Raw genomic sequence first — 27675 nt, forward strand, 5'->3', positions numbered from 1 at the left:
AATGTATCTCGTCGCACTGTTATTGCCTCTTGAGGAAAGTTCAGAGTCCTAAATGAGATACCATTAACTGGGGTTAACTGATAAACAACTATCTGTAAAGCAATAAGAGAATAAAAGGAATGTGTGAATGTAGGAAAGTGAGTTACATGGGGCTGGGAATTAAAATAAGGAAACTGATATTGTTCTTATTCCTGCCATCAGGCACAGTGTCTGGGTGATATCGAAGTACTTACACAAAGTGGAACATTTAGCAAGGCCCGCACTTACTCTGACAGGTTGTCTGCAGAGATGAGGACTAAATAGTAGAGCAGACAAATCACTGCTGTTTTCCAATTGCGCTATATACCCTTATCATGTGCCCAGTTTATTTACATCTCCGACTGTCACGTCCGGGGGTGTAAATCTTGGCAGATAAAGAGCCGGAGAGGCAGGGAGGTGATTAGTGCAGATTTGGTAAAATCCTTAAATTTCCCAGTTACCTGCAGTTATCACTCGTGGTGTCGAATTTAAGAAATATAATTTAGCATCGATATAATACGGGTGTCTTGCTATCATTGACACTTTATAGAGCACGAAATATTCTGCATATTAAAAACCCCTGGCTGAAATCAAATGTTTCTATATTGGCTCTCTAAATTTATAATTACAGATCAATTAATAACGATAACTATACCATATCTCCCGCCTGGACTACTGCAACCTCCTCCTCACTGGCCTCCCCCACTCTCATCTCGATCCCCTTGACCTGCTCTTAACGCTGCCGCTAGGCTTATTTTCCTCTCTCGACGCTCCTCTTCTGTCTCCCCCCTCTACCTAGCTCCCATTCCCCTTCAGAATCCTCTTTAAGCTCCTCACACTCACCTACAAGGCCCTCGTCAACTCCACTGCGCCCTACATCTCCACCCTCCTCTCTATTCATGCTCCATCCCGCCCTCTCCGTTCTGCCTCTGACCGTCGCCTCTCTTACCCCCTTATAACCTCCTCCCACGCGTGTATCCAAGACTTCGCCCGCGCTGCCCCCCTCCACTGGAACAAGCTCCCTCCATCAGAACTTCCCCTAATCTGTCCAGTTTCAAACGGGCCTTAAAAACCTACCTTTTTCTTAAAGCCTTTCTGTCTCCCACTTAACTTCCTACCTTATCTTCTGCCTCCGTCCCCCTACTCTCCCTCTCTCCCCTGCGTCTCTCTGTCTGTCCACCGCTCCCCTTAGATTGTACGCTCCTCTGAGCAGGGCTATCTCTCCTCCTGTTTCCACCACTTCTAACTCTGCTCTCCAGCTACTTAGCCCTCCTCCTCGAGGGCCCTCCACCCCAAGTCCACTCTCGCTCCCTCCTCCCCCCCTGGGGGTCTCCCTGTCTTCAACGCCCTCCTTCTTGGGCCCCGTCATTTGAGGATCCTCCGTCCGCCTTCCCCGCCCTCTCTAGCTGTGCATTGAGCTTACTGAGTTACTCTGTTTACTGTTTACTGTACTGTACTGTCTCCCATTGTATTGTAATTTGTTTGTCTCTGTGCGGCGCTGCGGGCGCCTTGTGGCGCCTTATAAATAAAAATTAATAATAATAATAATAATAATATATCAGAAGACTCAACTGGAGATTGGGTTGAGCTCCAAACAGTAAGCACCATCCCAAGTAGCCAATTAGTCTAATAGTTTGCTTTTGGATCTAAGGGAGGGAACCGGAGCACCCGGCAGAAACCCACACAAACACAGGGAGAATATACAAAATCCACACAGATAGGGTCCTGGTTGGATTGAAACTCATGGCCAAAGCATGTAAATAAGCAATGCAAAAGTCATGACGACCGATATTAACTAGATCTAGGGTCATTCCCCTACAAAGATACAAAAAAGAAGATATTTAAGTTTTCATAGGTGAGATATATTATATGTATAACTGTCCTACTGATAATACTGAAGGACAAATGAGCCTAAATTGAGAACAGGAGAGGATTTTAATTCTGGGGATGATATAAGAACACTTACGCATGTGTAATATTTGCGTATGATACAATATTTCATTATGGATTAAGTTGTTTTGTTGATGGTTTGCCAAAAAGCCAGACAGCAATGATTAGAGACAACATAATTATTATTATTATTATTATTAATTTTTATTTATAGGGCGCCACAAAGTATCCGTAGCGCCATACAAGGACAAACAATGGCACAGTACAAGGTGAAACAGCACAGTACAAGTAACAGTAAGCACTATAACTCTGGGGGCTCAGGCACAGCATGAAAGAGAGGGAGGGAGGGGAAAAGTGAGTACAGGCAGGTAACTATGGCCCAAGAGGGTGGGCACAGATGACAGGTTGAGAGTCATTGAGGGGAGCGGAGAGAAGCGAGAGGAGACAGAGGGCAGAGGGACAGAGAGGAGGTGAGCAGAGTAGCTGGAGAGCGCAGTTAAAAGTGATGGAAACAGAAGGTAGGAGAGCCCTGCTCAAAGGAGCGAACAATCTAAAGGGAGGGGAAGACAGACAGACACATGGATGAGACGGAGAGACGGGAGAAACAGAGACGGAGTCGAGGAAGGGGAAGAAGGGAAGAAGGGATGAGAAAGAGAAGTAGCCGACCGGTGGGAGTTTAGGCATGAGACTGGAAGGCTTTAAGGAAAAGGTGGGTTTTTAATGTTCGTTTGAAAGAGGACAGATTAGGGGAAGTTCTGATGGAGCGGGGGAGCTTGTTCCAATGGAGGGGAGCGGCGCGGGAGAAGTCTTGGATACGTGCGTGAGAGGAGGTAATCAGAGGGGAAGAGAGGCGACGATCGTTGGACGATCGCAGTGAGCGGGAGGGAGTGTGAATAGAGATAAGGTTAGAGATGTAGGGAGCAGTGGAGTTGGCGAGGGCCTTGTAAGTCAGAGTGAGGAGCTTGAAAAGGATTCTGTAGGGGAAGGGGAGCCAGTGAAGGGCTTGGTAGAGTGGGGATACAGAGGTGGAACGGCGAGAGAGGAAAATAAGCCTAGCAGCGGCGTTAAGTACAGATCTAAGGGGAGCGAGATGAGAGAGGGGGAGGCCGATAAGGAGAAGGTTGCAGTAGTCCAAGCAGGAGATAATCAGAGAGTGGACGAGAGATTTGGTGGCATCCTGGGAGAGGAAGGGCCGAATGCGGGCAATGTTGCGAAGCTGGAAACGGCAGGATTTGGCGAGAGAGTGAATGTGAGGGGCAAAGGAGACAAGTTTTATTGATTATTTGTGATGAAAGCGTGGCCTCTTCTGGGGGAGAGTTTGTCTCTCGTCCGTTTTGTGTGCACAGAACCCTCCGCTACGGTTATTCTCTCAGAAGTGTCTGCTTCACCCCTCTCCCCTCTCATTATCACCTCTAAGTGGAGACTGTTTCAGGAAAAATAAAACCTCTGTGTATTTGGCAATAGCTCCTTCTCGAGTCCACTGTCTGACAAGTACGTTGTGTATTAGCATACAAATGGGAATTATAGATTTTAGTTTTCTCTCCACAAATTCTGAAAGCACCACAGAATCATTATTAGATGTTTCCAGGTGAATCAGATAACCCAGTGTCCTGTGGTGGGGTACGCCACATGGCAATTGTAAATGCTTTGCCGAGTGTCTAACTCTTTCTGTGCCGAAGATGTAACAATGTACATGACAATGTTTGAGCAGTGCTTATATCTATATTTTACTGAGCCTTTGCACTTTATCAATTAATAAGCACCAAGAATGTCTGCCTCTGTCTCGAGGCCTGCTCCTATCTTACCCACCTCCTCAACATATCCCTCTCCACTGGTACCTTCCCCTTGTCCTTCTTACAGTCGCTCATCTCCTCCATACTCAGTGAAACAACCCTGGACCCTGCTTCTCTCTCTCTAATTTCCGCCCTCCTTCCTTTTACCTCCAAACTTCATGAATGGGTTGTCTACAACCATCTCACTTACTTTCTCACTTCTCACTCCATCCTTGATCCACTTCAGTACAGATTTAGCTCACTCCATTCCACTGAAACTGCCCTCAGTAAGGTCACTAACGACCTTCTCTTTCCTAAATCTAAGGGACACTTCTCCTTTTTTATCCTTATTGAGCTCTCTGCTGCCTTCGATACCGTTGACCACTCCCTCCTTCTGCAAACTCTCCAACCTAGAGGCCTCCGTAACACTGTCATCTCATGGTTTTCCTTTTACCTCACTAATCACTGCTTTTCAATTTCTACACCTGACTCCACCTCCTCTCCTCTTCCCTTACCTGTCGGAGTTCAGCAATGATCTGCACTTCTTCCTCTACACCTCCACCCTTAGTGACCTTATCATTTGGCCTCCAGTACCACCTCAGTACTGATGACACCTGAATTTTATCTGTTATTCCTTGACCTTTCCCCTTCACTTATGCCTTGTGTCTCCTGCTTTCTCTTGATCATCTCATCTTAGATGTCCCAACTCTTTCTGAAACTCAATATTTCCAAGACTCAAATAATCATCATTCCCCCCTTCAGGGCTCCCTCACCCCCTCTCTCTTTCTGTTGATAACAGTACCCTCTTTTCTGTCCCTCAAGTCTGCTGCCTAGGGGACATACTCTTCTCCTCCCTCTCTTTCAAACCGCTTATTCCATCCCTCTCCAAACCCTGTTGCCTCTACCTCCAGAATATATCCAAGATACAGCCCTTTCTCACCATGGAAGCCACTAAAGGTCTTATTCACTCCTTTGTAATCTATCTCCGTGATTACAGTAACCTCCTCCTCTGTGGCCTAGCCAGGTCCCGCTTTGCCCCTCATCAGTCTATCCTCAGTGCCGCTGCCCGCCTTATTTTTCTCTCTCAACGGTCTATCTCTGCTTTCTCTCTCTGTCAGTCGCTGCATTGGCTCCCCGTGGCCTACAGAATTAAATTTAAACGCCTCACTCTCACCTTCAAAGCCTCAACCAACCCCCCCCCCCCCTACATCTCCAACCTCATCTCTACCCAAACTTCTTCCCACCCTCTCTGCTCTGCTAATAACCTCACTACCTCACTGATCACCTCCACCAACTCCCACTTTCAATACCTTGCCCGGGCTGCCCCCCACCTGTGAAATGACTTCCCACGCCCCCTATTGGTTAGCCTCTGCACTACAAGGCTTCAAGTGTGCCCTTAAGACTCATTTATTTCTTCAAGCCTAACAGCCCTTCTCCTAAATCCTTTACGTCAGCTATCACCTCCAGTCCCCCTCTCAGTGATACCCTATTTGTGTCTTTCCTTTCCTTTTATCCTTTACTGTTTTTTCAAGTGTCTACAGCTCTGTTTTTGAATATTTCACTCATCAACTGGTTTTAGAGAGACCACTTTTTATTTAGGAACTGTACTTATTCTGGTAAATACTTACCTCCTGAACCTTGTTGATAAGTTAAATGGCCAATATGAGTTTAAGCAAAGTCATATCTAATTATGATTAAAATAACTGTATTTAAAAATTGATTCCTGATATTATGTAGCGTAGCAGTTGGTGAGAGAGCCACCAGTCTAACTCGCTAACATTTATTAGATAAATGCACAGCGCTTGTACTTCTGAATAACTCCGTAAGGATGTCATAGTATCAGTGTGAAACTAGGTGTTACACATTACACTGCAAAATTTTTGGGCACCAGCTGTCTTAGTTATAGTTGCTTACTCTCCCGAAATGTCCAGGAGACTCCTGAATTAGGAGAGACCTCCCAGACTTTCAAGAGAGCACTTACCTTCCCAAAGGTGAGCACGACCAGGACATGAACCGCCTCATCAAGTCTCACCCATCCCTGTAAAGCCAAGTGACGTCACCTCACCCATATGACTCGCTGTGTATAGAGGTGACTAGGGCTTTATCCTAAGCTCGCTCCTCCAGTTTTTGTCGCCAATCACATTATGAAGCCGTCATTATGCAGTCAGTCCGGTGTTTACTATAAAGACAAATGGTCATGTGCATAGGGCTGCACAATTCAGGGGGCAATGCAAATTTTATTTTCATTTCCTTCAACCTTTTACTCTTTTATGTCATTAGAGTTATTGGATATAGAGGCATCAGTACGTGTCTTGCGCAATCGCAAATTTTACAACATATTTACTCACAGTGTCACCCTGAGCGCAGATCGGTCTGAACTTGGCCTTTGAAATGGGATATAACGTGTACCCCAGTCTTCATTGGACTATACCCTCTAATGAGACACTGCATACTCATTTCTAAAAGCAAAAACCCTAACACTATAGAATGGACGCCAGGGGGTAAATGTATCAAGCTGAGAGTTTTCCGGCGGGTTTGAAAAGTGGTGATGTTGCCTATAGCAACCAATCAGATTCTAGCTATCATCATTTTGTAGAATGTACTAAATAAATGATTGCTAGAATCTAATTGGTTTTTCAAACCCGCCATTAAGCTCTCAGCTTGATCCATTTACCCCCAGATACCTTACTTACTGTGGATTGGTAAAGGTAAATAGCAGTGAAATACCAGCTTCCATAGGACGCTCTCTATTTGTTACCATAAAGGAACTGTATTGATTATTGTGTTTCATGTTAAACATATATGTCCAATAATATTTACAATGACGTTCCTGGATCACTAACGCCTGGATGTTTTTCGCTTGCAGCCAGAGATTTTGAAGGGGAAGAGGAATTCCTGGACATTCAAGGAATCACTAGGGAACAGTCTGGAAAATATGAGTGCAAGGCGGCCAACGAAGTTTCCTCAGCGGATGTAAAACAAGTCCGGGTCACTGTGAACTGTGAGTATGACGGAACAATAGGGGAATAATGCATCTTTAAGGTGACCGTGGCGAGGCAGACGGCTGACGTTCCGCTGTGCAGGATCACTGCCCTCCTGTACCTTCTATGATAGGGCAGCTCGTACCTGTGTTTTACCAACAAGATTGTATAGTTTATACTTATACATTACTAAATAACATTAAGGAGGGGGTATAGTTTGATGCTTGTCGATTATACAGGTGCAACTTGTAAAAACATATTCTCCGTCCTCCTGTCATTCAGTTGTCTTTGACTGCTGCTGATATTAGTCTTTTCAAACTCAAACCTCACTGAAAATACCGTAGGTCAGTGAAGGCGGCCCACGGGCCGCATACGGCCCTCAGAGACTTCACCTGCGGCCACCAGCTTTAGCAATCATAAGAATCATATTTTGATACAAGACAAACAAATGCCAAATCATCATATAGTTAATGGGAAGATAAAAAAAACTGCGGAGGGACCTTTTAAGTCTAACTAATTACAGTAAAATGTTTTTCTTTGGCATCTAATAGGTTAAATCACGTTTCCCATATGAGAACCTCAGATTTAGGAAACATCCAGACAGATACTGAGCGGGAAAATGATCAATAAAAACAAATTGGGGGCCAAAGTGATCTAAACATCACCAAGGCTGATGGATCCATTAAATGTCGGTGTTCCTTATATTTCTCAGCTAAGAAACTAATACATTTCTCCTATTGCTAGAGATACAGGGAATCACAACAAGGATGACTACGTCATTTAATGGATGCCGTGTTACTCTCTGCAAATCAACGAGGTGTAACCAACAAATAGACTTTATTATTTATCTCGTGCAAACCCTCAATTTAATCTTTATTACATATACTGACAATGGACTTGTTAAACCATATTAAATTATTAATGAATATGGCAGTAAGGGTCACAGAGCTGATCCACAAGCAAAACTTGGGTCGGGGTCGCAGAAGGTTAAAAAAAACAACTCCTAAGACTAATTTGTAACATGAACATTGAGCCGAGTTACCTAATTGGTTCCAGGAATCAGCGACTGTTTTCTCCGGAAGAAAGTAAATCTGATTATATCTACCCACAGTACTGTGTATACCATCAAGAAGTAGAATAATGTTAGATCAGTTGCATTAAAACTGGCATCTAACGTCAGACAAATATAGAAGCCTGTTTATAAAATATAAAACATTTTTTCAAGATTACCAGTGAATTGGAAGAAAAGATCACTCCACTATAGATTATCATTAAAATACTTAACGGCTGATATCCCTCACTGCACTTAAACCTCTTAAAAACTTATTTGCCTTCTTTGAATAATTGACACAAGACGTAATTGTGGCAATACTAAAAGGAATTTATTTTGCAAACCCATATGGTGGTGGAGAAAAGAGCGGTCAGTTTGACGCACGCCAGGCAACCAGGATATCCTAGCATTTAACCATAAGGCAGCCGCAAACAGGGGTGGTTAACCAAACAGCACCTCGGGTGCACCTATCTACCTTACCGGGACACTCAATCCCGGGCACTGCATGATCCTTCAACCATTCTGTGCTGAAAGGAGAGCAACCAAGGCCGAACCACCGGGCCGGTACTTGTACCAGGACTATAGCAGATTCTACATGCCCATTACCGTAATGTGCGTTGAACTACTGAGTTTCCAGCAATACGCCATCCAGGACCTCCACCATCAAACGCCAGACACACCAAGAACAGGCAACGAGAGAACAGCGCGACAAGCCATAGCAGGCACGGATGTCCATCCAAACCATCAACATGCTGAAACTCCAGAGAATGATGATTACTGTCCGCCCATCACTTTTAAAGACTACTCCTTATCCCTGCCCTGTGACATCAGATGGGCGCACACATCCCAGTTAAACTTTTGACCTTAGAGGGATAAATTTTGTCACATGACACAGCCTCAGCTTTTAATTTCCGTCATGCTTATTTCAGCCATCAGTTCTTCTAAACATCAGTGAATAACAATAATAAAATTAAATACAAATAAATAAAAGGAGCAAAAAACAACAGACAAGTGTCCCTTGCATGGCGAACAGTATATATTGTTGACCAGCAGACTAACACTGCTGTCAAATGCGCATGAGGGGCTAAAGTCTGCACTTGCGCATAGGATTTGACCTGGCGACGATCAATCAAAGCCTTTCCGGCTACCCTGGACCTCATAGCTACAGGTAGGCTAACGCCATCCTGAGATGGAATCCGGAATCCCCGTTCGAAATTGTGCAGCCTAAGGGCATTGTTAGAGAAGCGTTTTAGAATGCCGTAGTATTCCAACCAGTAAACCGCAGCATTCCAAAGGGTGAATACTATTTCTAGGTGTAACATTGTAACATTGACGTGATTGGGCAATATTATTTCCCTGTCACCCTAGAGCCTGCAGCATTTTTTCCCGTCAACGTTAATGTTCATTATCACTCCAGAATTTGAAAAATCACTTGGAAAACTGCAGCATTCCAAAATGTCCATCTAGCATTTCCTAGCAAATCGAATCTCATGTGTTGGCTGCACACACAGTAATTCAAATAAAACACCGACCAGCCACAGTAACCGGCCGTCATTCCTTAAATCTGGTCATCTGATGCATTAAAAAAAGTTTTAAAGTTTACATCTGATTTAAAACTGCTACATAAATCTAATGTAATTTGTTTTTGGCTACTGTTTTGTACAAAAGCCATGATGCTTTGCTTAAAATAAGATCCACATAAATGCCTTCACAACGACAGAAATGATTTTTGCAATTAATGTGGTTACCACATGTGTGCAGACTGATATATTCCTTCACTGTCAGTTTAGTGAAAAGTTTGCAAAACCTCTAGCGCATTGTTCTCGTCCTCTCGTTGGCCCTTTTGGCTTGTTTCATTATCTAGATCCTGGTCTCAGTTTTTGAAATTACTACCCAAAAGGCATGTTCGGGACGACACATTAGATTGCTCCAAATATATTTATATTTTGTAAATAACAAAAAATGACAAGTACGAGCCGCCTGAAGAAATCCCGCTGGAAGGGATTGGATTGGAGCGAAGTGAATGAAAACGGAGAGAAAAGATTGAGAGGCGACAATAGGAACCATTTTCTAGAATAATGTTTGTTAATCCAGTTTATTTGTCCTCGGTAAATGCAGGGGAGTAGATATTTAGGCAGCAGAAAATGCAACGAAACAGAGAATTATTCTGAGGGACACTGTGAATGTATTTTCACATTATCAGACATTTCATTGAGAACAGACAGAGTGGAGGTTGTTGCTGTGAACAGAGCACAATGGTTAAAGATTAAGAAAAGAATCTATGTTGCCCTGTGCTAGATCGCTGATATTTCAGCTGTCACTGCAGTAAATCAGTATATTAAAGTTAATTGCAAAATATAATTATTATACCATGGCATGGCATATAGCATTCACTGCAATAACCTCTGCCCTGTATGTATGTGTATATATATATATATATATATATATATATATATATATATATATATATATATATTTTGTTGGTGTGTTGTCTAATGCTTACCCCCGGAGTGTTATATGATAGAGGTCTTCCTATGTCTCCGCAGACCCTCCTATTATTACTGAATCCAAGAGCATCGAGGCTATCACAGGAAAGCAGGCTTACCTCCGCTGCGAAGCCGCTGCCGAACCCAAACCGGATTTTGAGTGGTATAAGGATGATACAAGGTAAACGTCCATAAAAACTCCATCTGGGGGGGCACAGACTTTACTCCTACAAAGGTATATTTTGGCAATTATGTCAATTCGAGTAGGTCCCCATTTCTCCGCTTTTCGCAATGTAAAATTTGATCAATATAAACTTTATTTTATTATTATGTTGTATAAGTATCACACTAGCAGTTACTAACTTACTGTGTGGGATCGTTTTGTCCACAATCGTTGCTGTTAGGGGTTTCCGGATAATGTATTTTTCCGTAATATGAAGCAGTTTCCACTAAATATATTCACACAGGTTTATTAAATTCCAAATATTAATGTACAGCCACAAACACTACAATGAACTATAATACGTACGGATGTTAATGTAAAGATATACAATATGAGGGAGGAGATACAGACATGACCAAACCATTTATTCATCTCTAAAATAATCGCCCTTATTCACCTTGGTTTCTTTTTTGTTTTCTACCCCTGGTTTGCAGGATAAATAGCGCCCAGGGCCTGGAGATAAAGAGTATGGGTAACCGGTCTACCCTGGTGGTTGCCAATGTCACCGAAGAACACTATGGAAACTACACCTGTGTGGCCGCTAACAAGCTGGGAGTCACCAACACCAGCCTATACCTCTATAGTGAGTATAACACTACTGTACAGACTACTACCTGAGTGTCCAGCAAATATACACCAGCCTATACCTCTATAGTGAGTATAACACTACTGTACAGACTACTACCTGAGTGTCCAGCATATATACACCAGCCTATACCTCTATAGTGAGTATAACACTACTGTACAGACTAATACCTGAGTGTCCAGCATGTATACACCAGCCTATACCTCTATAGTGAGTATAACACTACTGTACAGACTAATACCTGAGTGTCCAGCATATATACACCAGCCTATACCTCTATAGTGAGTATAACACTACTGTACAGACTACTACCTGAGTGTCCAGCATATATACACCAGCCTATACCTCTATAGTGAGTATAACACTACTGTACAGATTACTACCTGAGTGTCCAGCAAATATACACCAGCCTATACCTCTATAGTGAGTATAACACTACTGTACAGACAACTACCTGAGTGTCCAGCATATATACACCAGCCTATACCTCTATAGTGAGTATAACACTACTGTACAGACTACTACCTCAGTGTCCAGCAAATATACACCAGCCTATACCTCTATAGTGAGTATAACACTACTGTACAGATTACTACCTGAGTGTCCAGCAAATATACAACAGCCTATACCTCTATAGTGAGTATAACACTACTGTACAGACAACTACCTGAGTGTCCAGCAAATGCATACCAGCCTATACCTCTATATTGAGTATCACACTACTTTACAGACTAATACCTGAGTATCCAGCATGTATACACCAGCCTATACCTCTATAGTGAGTATAACACTACTGTACAGACTACTACCTGAGTGTCCAGCATGTATACACCAGCCTATACCTCTATAGTGAGTATAACACTACTGTACAGACTACTACCTCAGTGTCCAGCATATATACACCAGCCTATACCTCTATAGTGAGTATAACACTACTGTACAGACTACTACCTGAGTGTCCAGCATATATACACCAGCCTATACCTCTATAGTGAGTATCACACTACTGTACAGACTACTACCTCAGTGTCCAGCATATATACACCAGCCTATACCTCTATAGTGAGTATAACACTACTGTACAGACTACTACCTCAGTGTCCAGCATATATACACCAGCCTATACCTCTATAGTGAGTATAACACTACTGTACAGATTACTACCTGAGTGTCCAGCATATATACACCAGCCTATACCTCTATAGTGAGTATAACACTACTGTACAGACTACTACCTGAGTGTCCAGCATATATACACCAGCCTATACCTCTATAGTGAGTATAACACTACTGTACAGACTACTACCTGAGTGTCCAGCATATATACACCAGCCTATACCTCTATAGTGAGTATAACACTACTGTACAGACTACTAACTCAGTGTCCAGCAAATATACACCAGCCTATACCTCTATAGTGAGTATAACACTACTATACAGACAACTACCTGAGTGTCCAGCAAATATACAACAGCCTATACCTCTATAGTGAGTATAACACTACTGTACAGACAACTACCTGAGTGTCCAGCAAATGCATACCAGCCTATACCTCTATATTGAGTATCACACTACTTTACAGACTTCTTCCTGAGTGTCCAGCAGATATACACCAGTCTATACCTCTATAGTGATTATAACACTACTGAACAGACTCCTTCCTGAGTGTCCAGCAAATATACACCAGTCTATACCTCTATATTGAGTATAACACTATGTCCAAACTACTACCTGAGTGTCCAGCAAATATACTCCAGTCTATACCTCTATAATGAGTATAACACTACTGTACAGACTACTACCTGAGTGTCCAGCATGTATACACCAGCCTATACCTCTATAGTGAGTATAACACTACTGTACAGACTCCTTCCTGAGTGTCCAGCATATATACACCAGCCTATACCTCTATAGTGAGTATAACACTACTGTACAGACTACTACCTGAGTGTCCAGCATATATACACCAGCCTATACCTCTATAGTGAGTATAACACTACTGTACAGACTACTACCTCAGTGTCCAGCAAATATACACCAGCCTATACCTCTATAGTGAGTATAACACTACTGTACAGATTACTACCTGAGTGTCCAGCAAATATACAACAGCCTATACCTCTATAGTGAGTATAACACTACTGTACAGACAACTACCTGAGTGTCCAGCAAATGCATACCAGCCTATACCTCTATATTGAGTATCACACTACTTTACAGACTAATACCTGAGTGTCCAGCATGTATACACCAGCCTATACCTCTATAGTGAGTATAACACTACTGTACAGACTACTACCTGAGTGTCCAGCATGTATACACCAGCCTATACCTCTATAGTGAGTATAACACTACTGTACAGACTACTACCTCAGTGTCCAGCATATATACACCAGCCTATACCTCTATAGTGAGTATAACACTACTGTACAGACTACTACCTGAGTGTCCAGCATATATACACCAGCCTATACCTCTATAGTGAGTATCACACTACTGTACAGACTACTACCTCAGTGTCCAGCATATATACACCAGCCTATACCTCTATAGTGAGTATAACACTACTGTACAGACTCCTTCCTGAGTGTCCAGCATATATACACCAGCCTATACCTCTATAGTGAGTATAACACTACTGTACAGACTACTACCTGAGTGTCCAGCATATATACACCAGCCTATACCTCTATAGTGAGTATAACACTACTGTACAGACTACTACCTCAGTGTCCAGCAAATATACACCAGCCTATACCTCTATAGTGAGTATAACACTACTGTACAGATTACTACCTGAGTGTCCAGCAAATATACAACAGCCTATACCTCTATAGTGAGTATAACACTACTGTACAGACAACTACCTGAGTGTCCAGCAAATGCATACCAGCCTATACCTCTATATTGAGTATCACACTACTTTACAGACTAATACCTGAGTGTCCAGCATGTATACACCAGCCTATACCTCTATAGTGAGTATAACACTACTGTACAGACTACTACCTGAGTGTCCAGCATGTATACACCAGCCTATACCTCTATAGTGAGTATAACACTACTGTACAGACTACTACCTCAGTGTCCAGCATATATACACCAGCCTATACCTCTATAGTGAGTATAACACTACTGTACAGACTACTACCTGAGTGTCCAGCATATATACACCAGCCTATACCTCTATAGTGAGTATCACACTACTGTACAGACTACTACCTCAGTGTCCAGCATATATACACCAGCCTATACCTCTATAGTGAGTATAACACTACTGTACAGACTACTACCTCAGTGTCCAGCATATATACACCAGCCTATACCTCTATAGTGAGTATAACACTACTGTACAGATTACTACCTGAGTGTCCAGCATATATACACCAGCCTATACCTCTATAGTGAGTATAACACTACTGTACAGACTACTACCTGAGTGTCCAGCATATATACACCAGCCTATACCTCTATAGTGAGTATAACACTACTGTACAGACTACTACCTGAGTGTCCAGCATATATACACCAGCCTATACCTCTATAGTGAGTATAACACTACTGTACAGACTACTAACTCAGTGTCCAGCAAATATACACCAGCCTATACCTCTATAGTGAGTATAACACTACTATACAGACAACTACCTGAGTGTCCAGCAAATATACAACAGCCTATACCTCTATAGTGAGTATAACACTACTGTACAGACAACTACCTGAGTGTCCAGCAAATGCATACCAGCCTATACCTCTATATTGAGTATCACACTACTTTACAGACTTCTTCCTGAGTGTCCAGCAGATATACACCAGTCTATACCTCTATAGTGATTATAACACTACTGAACAGACTCCTTCCTGAGTGTCCAGCAAATATACACCAGTCTATACCTCTATATTGAGTATAACACTATGTCCAAACTACTACCTGAGTGTCCAGCAAATATACTCCAGTCTATACCTCTATAATGAGTATAACACTACTGTACAGACTACTACCTGAGTGTCCAGCATGTATACACCAGCCTATACCTCTATAGTGAGTATAACACTACTGTACAGACTCCTTCCTGAGTGTCCAGCATATATACACCAGCCTATACCTCTATAGTGAGTATAACACTACTGTACAGACTACTACCTGAGTGTCCAGCATATATACACCAGCCTATACCTCTATAGTGAGTATAACACTACTGTACAGACTACTACCTCAGTGTCCAGCAAATATACACCAGCCTATACCTCTATAGTGAGTATAACACTACTGTACAGATTACTACCTGAGTGTCCAGCAAATATACAACAGCCTATACCTCTATAGTGAGTATAACACTACTGTACAGACAACTACCTGAGTGTCCAGCAAATGCATACCAGCCTATACCTCTATATTGAGTATCACACTACTTTACAGACTAATACCTGAGTGTCCAGCATGTATACACCAGCCTATACCTCTATAGTGAGTATAACACTACTGTACAGACTACTACCTGAGTGTCCAGCATGTATACACCAGCCTATACCTCTATAGTGAGTATAACACTACTGTACAGACTACTACCTCAGTGTCCAGCATATATACACCAGCCTATACCTCTATAGTGAGTATAACACTACTGTACAGACTACTACCTGAGTGTCCAGCATATATACACCAGCCTATACCTCTATAGTGAGTATCACACTACTGTACAGACTACTACCTCAGTGTCCAGCATATATACACCAGCCTATACCTCTATAGTGAGTATAACACTACTGTACAGACTCCTTCCTGAGTGTCCAGCATATATACACCAGCCTATACCTCTATAGTGAGTATAACACTACTGTACAGACTACTACCTGAGTGTCCAGCATATATACACCAGCCTATACCTCTATAGTGAGTATAACACTACTGTACAGACTACTACCTCAGTGTCCAGCAAATATACACCAGCCTATACCTCTATAGTGAGTATAACACTACTGTACAGATTACTACCTGAGTGTCCAGCAAATATACAACAGCCTATACCTCTATAGTGAGTATAACACTACTGTACAGACAACTACCTGAGTGTCCAGCAAATGCATACCAGCCTATACCTCTATATTGAGTATCACACTACTTTACAGACTAATACCTGAGTGTCCAGCATGTATACACCAGCCTATACCTCTATAGTGAGTATAACACTACTGTACAGACTACTACCTGAGTGTCCAGCATGTATACACCAGCCTATACCTCTATAGTGAGTATAACACTACTGTACAGACTACTACCTCAGTGTCCAGCATATATACACCAGCCTATACCTCTATAGTGAGTATAACACTACTGTACAGACTACTACCTGAGTGTCCAGCATATATACACCAGCCTATACCTCTATAGTGAGTATCACACTACTGTACAGACTACTACCTCAGTGTCCAGCATATATACACCAGCCTATACCTCTATAGTGAGTATAACACTACTGTACAGACTACTACCTCAGTGTCCAGCATATATACACCAGCCTATACCTCTATAGTGAGTATAACACTACTGTACAGATTACTACCTGAGTGTCCAGCATATATACACCAGCCTATACCTCTATAGTGAGTATAACACTACTGTACAGACTACTACCTGAGTGTCCAGCATATATACACCAGCCTATACCTCTATAGTGAGTATAACACTACTGTACAGACTACTACCTGAGTGTCCAGCATATATACACCAGCCTATACCTCTATAGTGAGTATAACACTACTGTACAGACTACTAACTCAGTGTCCAGCAAATATACACCAGCCTATACCTCTATAGTGAGTATAACACTACTATACAGACAACTACCTGAGTGTCCAGCAAATATACAACAGCCTATACCTCTATAGTGAGTATAACACTACTGTACAGACAACTACCTGAGTGTCCAGCAAATGCATACCAGCCTATACCTCTATATTGAGTATCACACTACTGTACAGACTCCTTCCTGAGTGTCCAGCAAATATAAACCAGTCTATACCTCTATAGTGAGTATAACACTACTGTACAGACTCCTTCCTGAGTGTCCAGTAAATATATACCAGTCTATACCTCTATAGTGAGTATAACACTACTGTACAGACTCCTTCCTGAGTGTCCAGTAAATATACACCAGTCTATACCTCTATAGTGAGTATAACACTACTGTACAGATTCCTTCCTGAGTGTCCAGCAAATATACACTAGTCTATACCTCTATAGTGAGTATAACACTACTGTACAGACTCCTTCCTGAGTGTCCAGCAAATATAAACCAGTCTATACCTCTATAGTGAGTATAACACTACTGTACAGACTCCTTCCTGAGTGTCCAGTAAATATATACCAGTCTATACCTCTATAGTGAGTATAACACTACTGTACAGACTCCTTCCTGAGTGTCCAGTAAATATACACCAGTCTATACCTCTTTAGTGAGTATAACACTACTGTACAGATTCCTTCCTGAGTGTTCAGCAAATATACAATAGTCTATAGTCCTTCCTGAGTGTCCAGTAAATATACACCAGTCTATACCTCTATAGTGAGTATAACACTACTGTACAGACTCCTTCTTGAGTGTCCAGCATATATACACCAGCCTATACCTCTATAATGAGTATAACACTAATGTACAGACTGCTACCTGAGTGTCCAGCATATATACACCAGTCTATACCTCTATAGTGAGTATAACACTACTGTACAGACTCCTTCTTGAAAGTCCAGCATATATACACCAGCCTATACCTCTATAGTGAGTATAACACTACTGTACAGACTTCATGCATGACCAGCAAAGTAAATATACACCATGGCGGTCACGTCTGTTATTTCTGCTGAATTGCCTTAAGGCCTGATCAGGACCAATGACTGTACGTGGGGTTGTTTTGATAGAGAGTTCAAAAAGGGCAGATTAGACTTCCCAGGAGTGACCTTTATAAACTATTGACTTCGGTCCTGGTGTCCTGTGCATTCAAGAGTCCCCATTTTGTTAATGTGAAGAGTCCCTCATTCACATGAGCGTGACATGGAAATATGATGACATCTAACATGTGGGTGTGACTCTCTCACATGTGGGTGTGTCTGTCTGACATGGGGGTGTGTCTGTCTGACATGGGGGTGTGGCTGTCTGACATGGGGGTGTGGCTGTCTGACATAGGGGTGTGGCTGTTTGACATAGGGGTGTGGCCATCTGGCATGGGGGTGTGGCTGACATAAAGGTTTGACATCTGATACATGGGTGTGACTGCTGGGTGGGGCTGTCTTTGATCTGATTGGATGGCTATAGCTGTTTGCGCTGGAGGCGAGAGCTAGTTTGTTACAATACCGCAAGGGGATGTGGTTAAGATTGAACATTGTTTTTTTTTATCCATTTGTTTTATATCTGTGAATTGAAACGCTGGGATGTATCTGTCCTTTAAACGTTGCCATGTTCCCAGCTGTATATTCTTCCCATACATAAACAAGCGAGTAGGAAAACTGTCATTTTAAAGCTGCTCAGTTAAATCTGCTTTGTGGGAATTACACCCCATCGATACATTTACTGAATGAGATGTTTATGGCAATTCCTATTAATAAAATAATCATCTTCTGAGCTTAAAGAGCCCGTTGCTTGTTAAACTCTCCTCATACATTATTGAGCAGGAGGGCCCATTAAATATGAGTGCTTCGTCAAATCCCAGGCCGGCTTCGCCGACGTTCCCTGACATCCAGTTTTGAAAAGCTCTAAATGTTTGAAAAGCTTTTAAATGTCACCATAACTTGTCCAATGTTTAAAAGTGCAACACACTATAATGTGCTAAGTGCTTTCTGGCTTGTAATGACTGCCTGCGTGTCATTAGGTTAGGGAGGGCGCTCCGCAGCCTCCATCCTGGGGAATCGTCAGCATTTTTATCTGAGAGACGAAAATGTTTACGTGTCAGGTGCGATAGTAATCCTTTCTTAACAATATGCCGGGGGACTGTAGATTGCTGATTGTCAGGTTTACAAATGCTTGTTGTCTCATAGATACTCGGCATCTCTCCCTGCTCTTCAGCTCGTATCAACAGCCCTTGCGGCCAGAGGTTTAGCTAAATATCTATCCACGCATCTCTGGAGAGTGGCGATTTTGGGCACACTGGAAATAGAGGGGCACTTAACGCTTTCACTGCAAGTAAATGTTTACAAAGCATTTGCCATTCACAGTTTGCAATGCTTGATGCCACCTTGCACACTTGCTTGCATTTAATGGTTCTCTACTCAATATTGCAATTTTATACACATTCCAAAGATTTTACTAGGTTATAGAATTTAGTGATACTAAAAATATTTCAGCGATTGAAGGGTACAAACACAGATATAAAATGATGAAGGTACAAATTCACCTGCACTCCTCAGTCTTTGACCCAATGCCAAAAGTGTCCATTATAACCTCTCGAATTTAATTCACTGGGAAATGTTCAGTCTTGGGCTGTAGAGCCACCTAGTGGTCAGTTTTGGTTCTGCAGCACTAAAGGAATCACTATATCACTTAGTTTATACATAAAGGCTGGTTGGATATGATTGCATTAAACCACAGCAGCAACCCATCATTTTCACTGCCTGACTGGCACTAAACAGATAAAAGCTAATTGTTGATTGGTTGGTGTCATGCAGTGCACATTTTGCACCTAAGTACGATGTTAACAGATGAGTCCTATTATTTTATAGTTCAGTATAATGGATATAACGATGACTGCGGATATATAAAATTGGTGCTTACAGACAGATACAGGATATAGATGAGGTCCTCACACATAGACCTTGTTACTTCAAATGGATTCAAGGGTTGAAAAGCCATATCTCATTCCTGGACTAAGTATTTCCATAAAGAGGTCAGACTGCTTTATCATATATATAATATACATTACAGAGGTCGTTGGACAGCTGGAGGACTCAACAACATCTTTGGAGGGCAGCAACTTAATCTGGACAATCCTTTCTTATACAATGATGGGGAATTAATAAGTACAGTCATAGCCAAAAGTTGTGAGAATGACACAATTATTATTTTTCACACAGTATGCTGCCTCAGTTTTTATGAAGTAAATTGGCATATACTCCAGAATGTCATGAAGAGTGATCAGATTAATTGCAATTAATTTAAAAGTCCCTCTTTGCCATGACAATGAACTTTATCCCAAAAAGAACATTTCCTCTGCATTTCAGGCCTGCCACAAAAGGACCAGCTGACATCAGGTCAGTGATTCTCTCATTAATACAGGTGAGAGTGTTGATGAGGACAAGGCTGGAGATCACTCTGTCATGCTGATTGAGTTAGAATAACAGACTGGAAGCTTTAAAAGGAGGGTGGTGCTGGAAATCATTGTTCTTCCTCTGATATCCATGGTTGTCTGCAAGGAAACACGTGCAGTCATCATTGCTTTGCACAAAAAGGGCTTCACAGGCAAGGATATTGCTGCTAGTAAGAGTGCACCTAAATCAACCAGTTATCAGATCATCAAGAACTTCAAGAAGAGAGGTTCAATAGTAGTGAAGAAGGCTTCAGGATAACCAAGAACGTCCAGCAAGCGCCAGGACCATCACCTAAAGTTGATTCAGCTTAGGGATCGGGGCAACACCAGTGCAGAGCTTGCTCAGGAATTTTCTCTGATGAATATCCTTTCAGATTGTTTGGGGCATCTCGAAAAACCGCTTGTCCAGAGAAGGAAAGGTGAGCGCTTCCATCAGTCCTGTGTCATGCCAACAGTAAAGCATCCTGAGACCATTCATGCGTGGGGTTGCTTCTCAGCCAAGGGAGTGGGCGCACTCACAATTTTGCCTAAGAACACAGCCATGAATAAAAAATGGTTCCAAAACATCCTCCAAGAGCAACTTCTCCCAACCATACAAGAACAGTTTGGTGATGAACAATGCCTCTTCCAGCATGATGGAGCACCTTGCCATAAGGCAAACGTGATAACTAAGTGGCTCGGAGATCAAAATATCAAAATTTTAATCTCATTGAGAACTTGTGGTTAATCCTCAAGAGGTGGGTGGACAAACAAAAACCCACAAATTCTGACAATCTCCAAGCATTGATAAGGCAAGAATGGGCGGCCATCAGTCAGTATGTGGCCCAGAAGTTGACTGACAGCTGCCAGGGCGAATTGCAGAGGTCTTCAAAAAGAAGGATCAACAATGCAAATATTGACTCTCTGCATAAACTTAATGTAATTGTCAATAAAAGCCTTTGACATTTATGAAATGCTTGTAATTTTACCTCAGTATACCATAGCAACATCTGACAAAAAGGTCTAAAAACACTGAAGCAGCAGACTTTGTAAAAACCAATACTTGTGTCATTCTCAAAACTTTTGGCCATGACTATTATATTGCAGCCATTACCGACACATATAGTTTATTAAAACACTTATATTACACTATGTGTATTGTGAGCATTTCCTGTTTATTTTATATTGTATTCTCTTAGATTCTAAGCATTACATTTATATTGACGTGGTCTAATGTGAGCTAAACTGCTTCTACAATATAAAAAAAGCCAATTGCAGCATTAGAAAAAAAGTTATTTAAAAGTTTCTGCTATAAAAAAACTTATATATTGGTGTTGGCCAACTAGACATCCTGAGACTGCTTTTTGTAGCACTGATACTGCAAGATAAGTAGAGTAGTATAACTTTCATAGGACTGTTTCAGCCTATTAGATCTCATCAGTGCAAGATACATAAAAATGGCTTAACTGCGGTGTAGTTGTAGTGGACCAATACTGAGGAACAACGAGGCATATTGCTAAACTTCATTTTCTAATCCTATTCATATTGACATTATTCATATACTTATTGCAAAATCTACTGTTCTGTTTTGTTTTGTAGTTTCTGTAAGTTAATATTTGTTTTAAAACATAGACGACAGGGATCTAGAAATTTGAATCTGGGTAAGGCTGGGTACACACGACAGAATTTGGGGCAAATCACACGATGAACATTTGGCCCAAGATCACATTATTATGAGGAGGAAATTTCTGTAGCGTCTGCCCAGCCTAAGACATGTGTTGCTGCAGTGTAAGAATCAGCTAGTAAGACTCATTCTATAATATAATCGTCTTCTTAACATACCCGGATACTGTTCTGAATTACAGTATATCCCGCTAACAATCAAATTCCGAATAGCAGACAAAATACCTGAACGATATATACATTTGTCTGGTTCCATGGATTATAGATGTATATCTGATGATTTAACACAGCTTTTTAATTAAAAATAACCGCACCACATCCTGTATGCAGATAATTTAACCCTGGTATGTTTAATAACTTAGGGCCTGATTCATTAAGGATCTTAAACGAAGAGGTATCTTATTTCGGTCTCCTGGACAAAACCATGTTACAATGCAAGGGGTGCAAACTAGTATTCTGTTTTGCACATAAGTTAAATACTGACTGTTTTTTCATGTAGCACACAAATACTTGATAGCTTATTTGTACACTGAAATTTAAAGTTGATATGTGTGTGCTACATGAAAAAACTGTCAGTATTTAACTTATGTGCAAAACAGAATACTAGTTTGCACCCCTTGTATTGTAACATGGTTTTGTCCAGGAGACTGAAATAAGATACCTCTTCATTTAAGATCCTTAATGAATCAGGCCCTTAGTGTCCTCTGCGGTAAGTCGCAATCTCCCTCCTTACTAAGCAATTGACGGCAGCGTGGCTACCGTTAGGTGTACGATGTTCCCTTCTGTCTTGTTTTATTTTGTTTTGTCCACTCTTGTTTATCGTTTCTTTTCTTCTCCAGAGCGTGTCATAGCCACAAAACCTATCCCCGTCTCAGGTCAGTATTGCCCGTGACACCACTTAGACGCCAATCCTGGGTCATTCTCCAAAACCGAGCTTTGCCGTGAACCCATTCTGTCAAGTCTGACTTACCTTGATCACACCGAGTATCATAATGGAAGTTAAAATACTTGGAAAACCAGAAAAAGTGGATGTGCTTTATAATGTCCACCTTTTCTTTTAACAATAAAACTACCTCTAAGTTTTAAAGACATAATTTGTTAATGGTAGAACAATTATTCTCCATAATTTTGCACATAGATGAAAACAGTGTTGCCAATAAGTACAATATAAAGTCTGGAATTTATTGAAGAAATGGAGGTTATTCAATAGAACGTTGGATCTTTGTGAAGGTTAGACAGACTGGTTATTAAGCATGACAATGTTTTCAGTTAATGCAATAATTCAAGAAATGGCATTATAGTATTAGTAAAAGAGCTGGGTACAAAGTGAAAATGAAATACCTGCATTCATATATCAGGGTCTTTATATAATGCTTTATTTTTCTTTTTTTTTCATAACCATTGTGCAAATAATGTCAAATGATCTTAATTTATTCACCAGGAAGAAAGTAAAAAGAGGACATCTTTGCACTCATGTAAATCCCTTGACCTGCAGCAAATGCAATAAAACCAAGGAGTTGTCAGTTCATTAATTATTATGTTTAATTAGCAAGCTGTTGAGAAAGCTGATACTGTTGGTAGAGAGGAGGTCATCGGCAGGATAAATCTGTAAATCTTTGTAGACGGAGGACCTTCGTCGCCTTAAGTGATCAGGTTCCTCTTTTATTTGATGGGAGCAAGATCTATCGTTTAGCATTGTATAGGAAAGAAAGCCCACTCAGTCAGATAACAGAAGGTTAAGGTTAGGTATTGTCAAAAGCATGTTTAATTAAATGGGGTATCACCCCACCCCTCCCCTAGCCCCTCCCGCATGTCTGTTAATCAGATTTGCAGATGAGGATTCAAGCTGCTTATTCATTGGAGATAAATCAACTCCGGGAAGACATTCTCCAACAATAGCAGTGTATATTGCGCCATCTATAGACAAAATTAAAGTGCTGCACTTTAATTGAACGCTTGTTTTTTCACAATAACCTTTAATGATGCTTTTGTACAGCCTTAAGACAAAAAAGACTTTATTAGTAGTATAGTGAAAATTACTTTTTTTAAACTTTATTTTTTTTAGAATGTCTCAAAATGTCATATACCACTGAGCATAGGCTGCGAGCAACTCATAACCGACATACAATTAGTATTCTTTAATATGTCACAGATTGATGAAAGCTAATATTTAATAAGCTGATAAGTTTTGCATTACAGAACATTAAATAAGCCGCTCAGCCTTCAGTAGTAAACTGGTACTAAATACAATTTATTATGTAGTTACGCAGTAAGCTGTAAATGGAATTTGGAGAATGACCCAGGTTTGCCCCTTATCTTTATTGTAGATTATCTCTATTACAGTAGATGTAGTCCCAGTAGAACTTTATTTTACTAACATATCAGTGAAGAATAATTAAAACTAATTTATTTTTCATGTAACCAGATCAAAGTCGACCTGTCACCCTTCCATATCTCTAGGCTAGAATATGAACCATTTCACCGAGTTCTCACCCAGTTCAGCCGTCGCTGTCCAGGGTCCTGAATCATCTGATTTATCCGCTTCTCTGTGGGACTAATGAACAGTTCTGGTACTGGAGCTGGGGGTAGCAGCTAAATGTACCCAAACATACACGCGGAGAGATATTATGTTATTTTCATTTTTACATATTATCATACGCATATCAGCTTGTTCATTTGTAGCTAATCATGTTACCTTGTAAGCAGGTCTCTAACTCTGTATATTTTATATCATTTTTTATCAATGCTTTGTAGTATCTGCCGGTCTGTCTTTTGGGGGCACGATTATATGAGTTATGCATTTTAATAAGCCCATTTGGCAGACCTACAGGCCAACAAACTGCTACTAAGTTATGCAATTATTTTCAGCTTTTTAAATAATACATCCCAGCAACCAGTCCCAGGGGTTCTGATAAGCAGCCCAGGGTGGATTGGGGTTAGGTCCCAATCTTATTTACTTTCCCTGCATGCTAGAGCTCATTCTGTAATGATACGTGACTGAAAACTTCACACAAGTGAGGACTTTGAGATTCAAAAACTAACTAAATAAATACACAGCATAAAATAAATTAATTAATAGTATTGCAGTCATTCTCCAGGAATAGATAGAATTTTCTTGTGTGGGTTTATGCATCAAATATATATAACTCTCTGTGGCTTCCTGCTGCCTCCATTCCCCTCCTCACATCATGTCACTGCCCCTGTCACATGCAGCCCTGTCCTCACTAACACATCACTCATCTCCTGATATACTCTGTGCTGCTGGGGGACCCTGCTCCTTCCACTATATAACTCTCAGTCTGTGGTTTCCTGCTGCCTCCATTCCCCTCCTCACATCATGTCACTGCCCCTGTCACATGCAGCCCTGTCCTCATTAACACATCACTCATCTCCTGATATACTCTGTGCTGCTGGAGGACCCTGCTCCTTACACTATATAACTCTCAGTCTGTGGCTTCCTGCTGCCTCCATTCCCCTCCTCACATCATGTCACTGCCCCTGTCACATGCAGCCCTGTCCTCACTGACACATCACTCATCTCCTGATATACTCTGTGCTGCTGGGGGACCCTGCTCCTTCCACTATATAACTCTCAGTCTGTGGCTTCCTGCTGCCTCCATTCCTCTCCTCACATCATGTCACTGCCCCTGTCACATGGAGCTCTGTCCTCACTAACACATCACTCATCTCCTGATATACTCTGTGCTGCTGGGGACCCTGCTCCTTCCACTATATAACTCTCAGTCTGTGGCTTCCTGCTGCCTCCATTCCCCTCCTCACATCATGTCACTGCCCCTGTCACATGCAGCCCTGTCCTCACTAACACATCACTCATCTGATATACTCTGTGCTGCTGGGGACCCTGCTCCTTCCACTATATAACTCTCAGTCTGTGGCTTCCTGCTGCCTCCATTCCCCTCCTCACATCATATCACTGCCCCTGTCACATGCAGCCCTGTCCTCACTAACACATCACTCATCTGATATACTCTGTGCTGCTGGGGACCCTGCTCCTTCCACTATATAACTCTCAGTCTGTGGCTTCCTGCTGCCTCCATTCCCCTCCTCACATCATGTCACTGCCCCTGTCACATGCAGCCCTGTCCTCACTGACACATCACTCATCTCCTGATATACTCTGTGCTGCTGGGGTACCCTGCTCCTTCCACTATATAACTCTCAGTCTGTGGCTTCCTGCTGCCTCCATTCCCCTCCTCACATCATGTCACTGCTCCTGTCACATGCAGCCCTGTCCTCACTAACACATCCCTCTTCTCCTGATATACTCTGTGCTGCTGGGGACCCTGCTCCTTCCACTATATAACTCTCAGTCTGTGGCTTCCTGCTGCCTCCATTCCCCTCCTCACATCATGTCACTGTCCCTGTCACATGCAGCCCTGTCCTCACTGACACATCACTCATCTCCTGATATACTCTGTGCTGCTGGTGACCCTGCTCCTTCTACTATATAACTCTCAGTCTGTGGCTTCCTGCTGCCTCCATCCCCCTCCTCACATCATGTCACTGTCCCTGTCACATGCAGCCCTGTCCTCACTAACACATCACTCATCTCCTGATATACTCTGTGCTGCTGGGGTACCCTGCTCCTTCCACTATATAACTCTCAGTCTGTGGCTTCCTGCTGCCTCCATTCCCCTCCTCACATCATGTCACTGCCCTTGTCACATGCAGCCCTGTCCTCACTAACACATCACTCATCTCCTGATATACTCTGTGCTGCTGGGGACCCTGCTCCTTCCACTATATAACTCTCAGTCTGTGGCTTCCTGCTGCCTCCATTCCCCTCCTCACATCATGTCACTGTCCCTATCACATGCAGCCCTGTCCTCACTAACACATCACTCATCTCCTGATATACTCTGTGCTGCTGGGGGACCCTGCTCCTTCCACTATATAACTCTCAGTCTGTGGCTTCCTGGTGCCTCCATTCCCCTCCTCACATCATGTCACTGCCACTGTCACATGCAGCCCTGTCCTCACTAACACATCACTCTTCTCCTGATATACTCTGTGCTGCTGGGGACCCTGCTCCTTCCACTATATAACTCTCAGTCTGTGACTTCCTGCTGCCTCCATTCCCCTCCTCACATCATGTCACTGCCCCTGTCACATGCAGCCCTGTCCTCACTAATACATCACTCATCTCCTGATATACTCTGTGCTGCTGGGGGACCCTGCTCCTTCCACTATATAACTCTCAGTCTGTGGCCTCCTGCTGCCTCCATTCCCCTCCTCACATCATGTCACTGCCCCTGTCACATGCAGCCCTGTCCTCACTGACACATCACTCATCTCCTGATATACTCTGTGCTGCTGGGGGACCCTGCTCCTTCCACTATATAACTCTCAGTCTGTGGCTTCCTGCTGCCTCCATTCCCCTCCTCACATCATGTCACTGCCCCTGTCACATGCAGCCCTGTCCTCACTGACACATCACTCATCTCCTGATATACTCTGTGCTGCTGGGGGACCCTGCTCCTTCCACTATATAACTCTCAGTCTGTGGCTTCCTGCTGCCTCCATTCCCCTCCTCACATCATGTCACTGCCATCTTTGAGCCTTCTTTCAAAAAGTCACATAGTGTTTCCCCATTTTTTCCTCTGGGGTCTATACATAAAGCAGCACATCTTTCTAACAGACTCAGGGTTTACCTATTCCCATAGGTGGGGTACGGCATATCGAAACCGA

The 27675-nt window shown here is 42.2% G+C and overlaps 1 protein-coding gene across 2 annotated transcripts in view; it reads left to right on the forward strand.

The window, feature by feature from the left end:
* The window catches only part of LSAMP (limbic system associated membrane protein), a 524444-nt gene that overhangs the window by 456458 nt on the left and 40311 nt on the right, over window positions 1–27675 (forward strand). The window contains exons 4-7 of one of the 2 annotated variants that reach the window (XM_075197389.1): window positions 6547–6681; window positions 10259–10379; window positions 10856–11004; window positions 22806–22841. In XM_075197389.1, the coding sequence (XP_075053490.1) occupies window positions 6547–6681; window positions 10259–10379; window positions 10856–11004; window positions 22806–22841 (441 nt within the window). The remainder of the gene's footprint in view (window positions 1–6546; window positions 6682–10258; window positions 10380–10855; window positions 11005–22805; window positions 22842–27675) is intronic. The other variant, XM_075197390.1, reaches the window with a different exon arrangement.

The sequence above is a fragment of the Mixophyes fleayi genome, chromosome 2 (genome assembly GCF_038048845.1).
Source record: "Mixophyes fleayi isolate aMixFle1 chromosome 2, aMixFle1.hap1, whole genome shotgun sequence".
NCBI lineage: Eukaryota > Metazoa > Chordata > Amphibia > Anura > Limnodynastidae > Mixophyes > Mixophyes fleayi.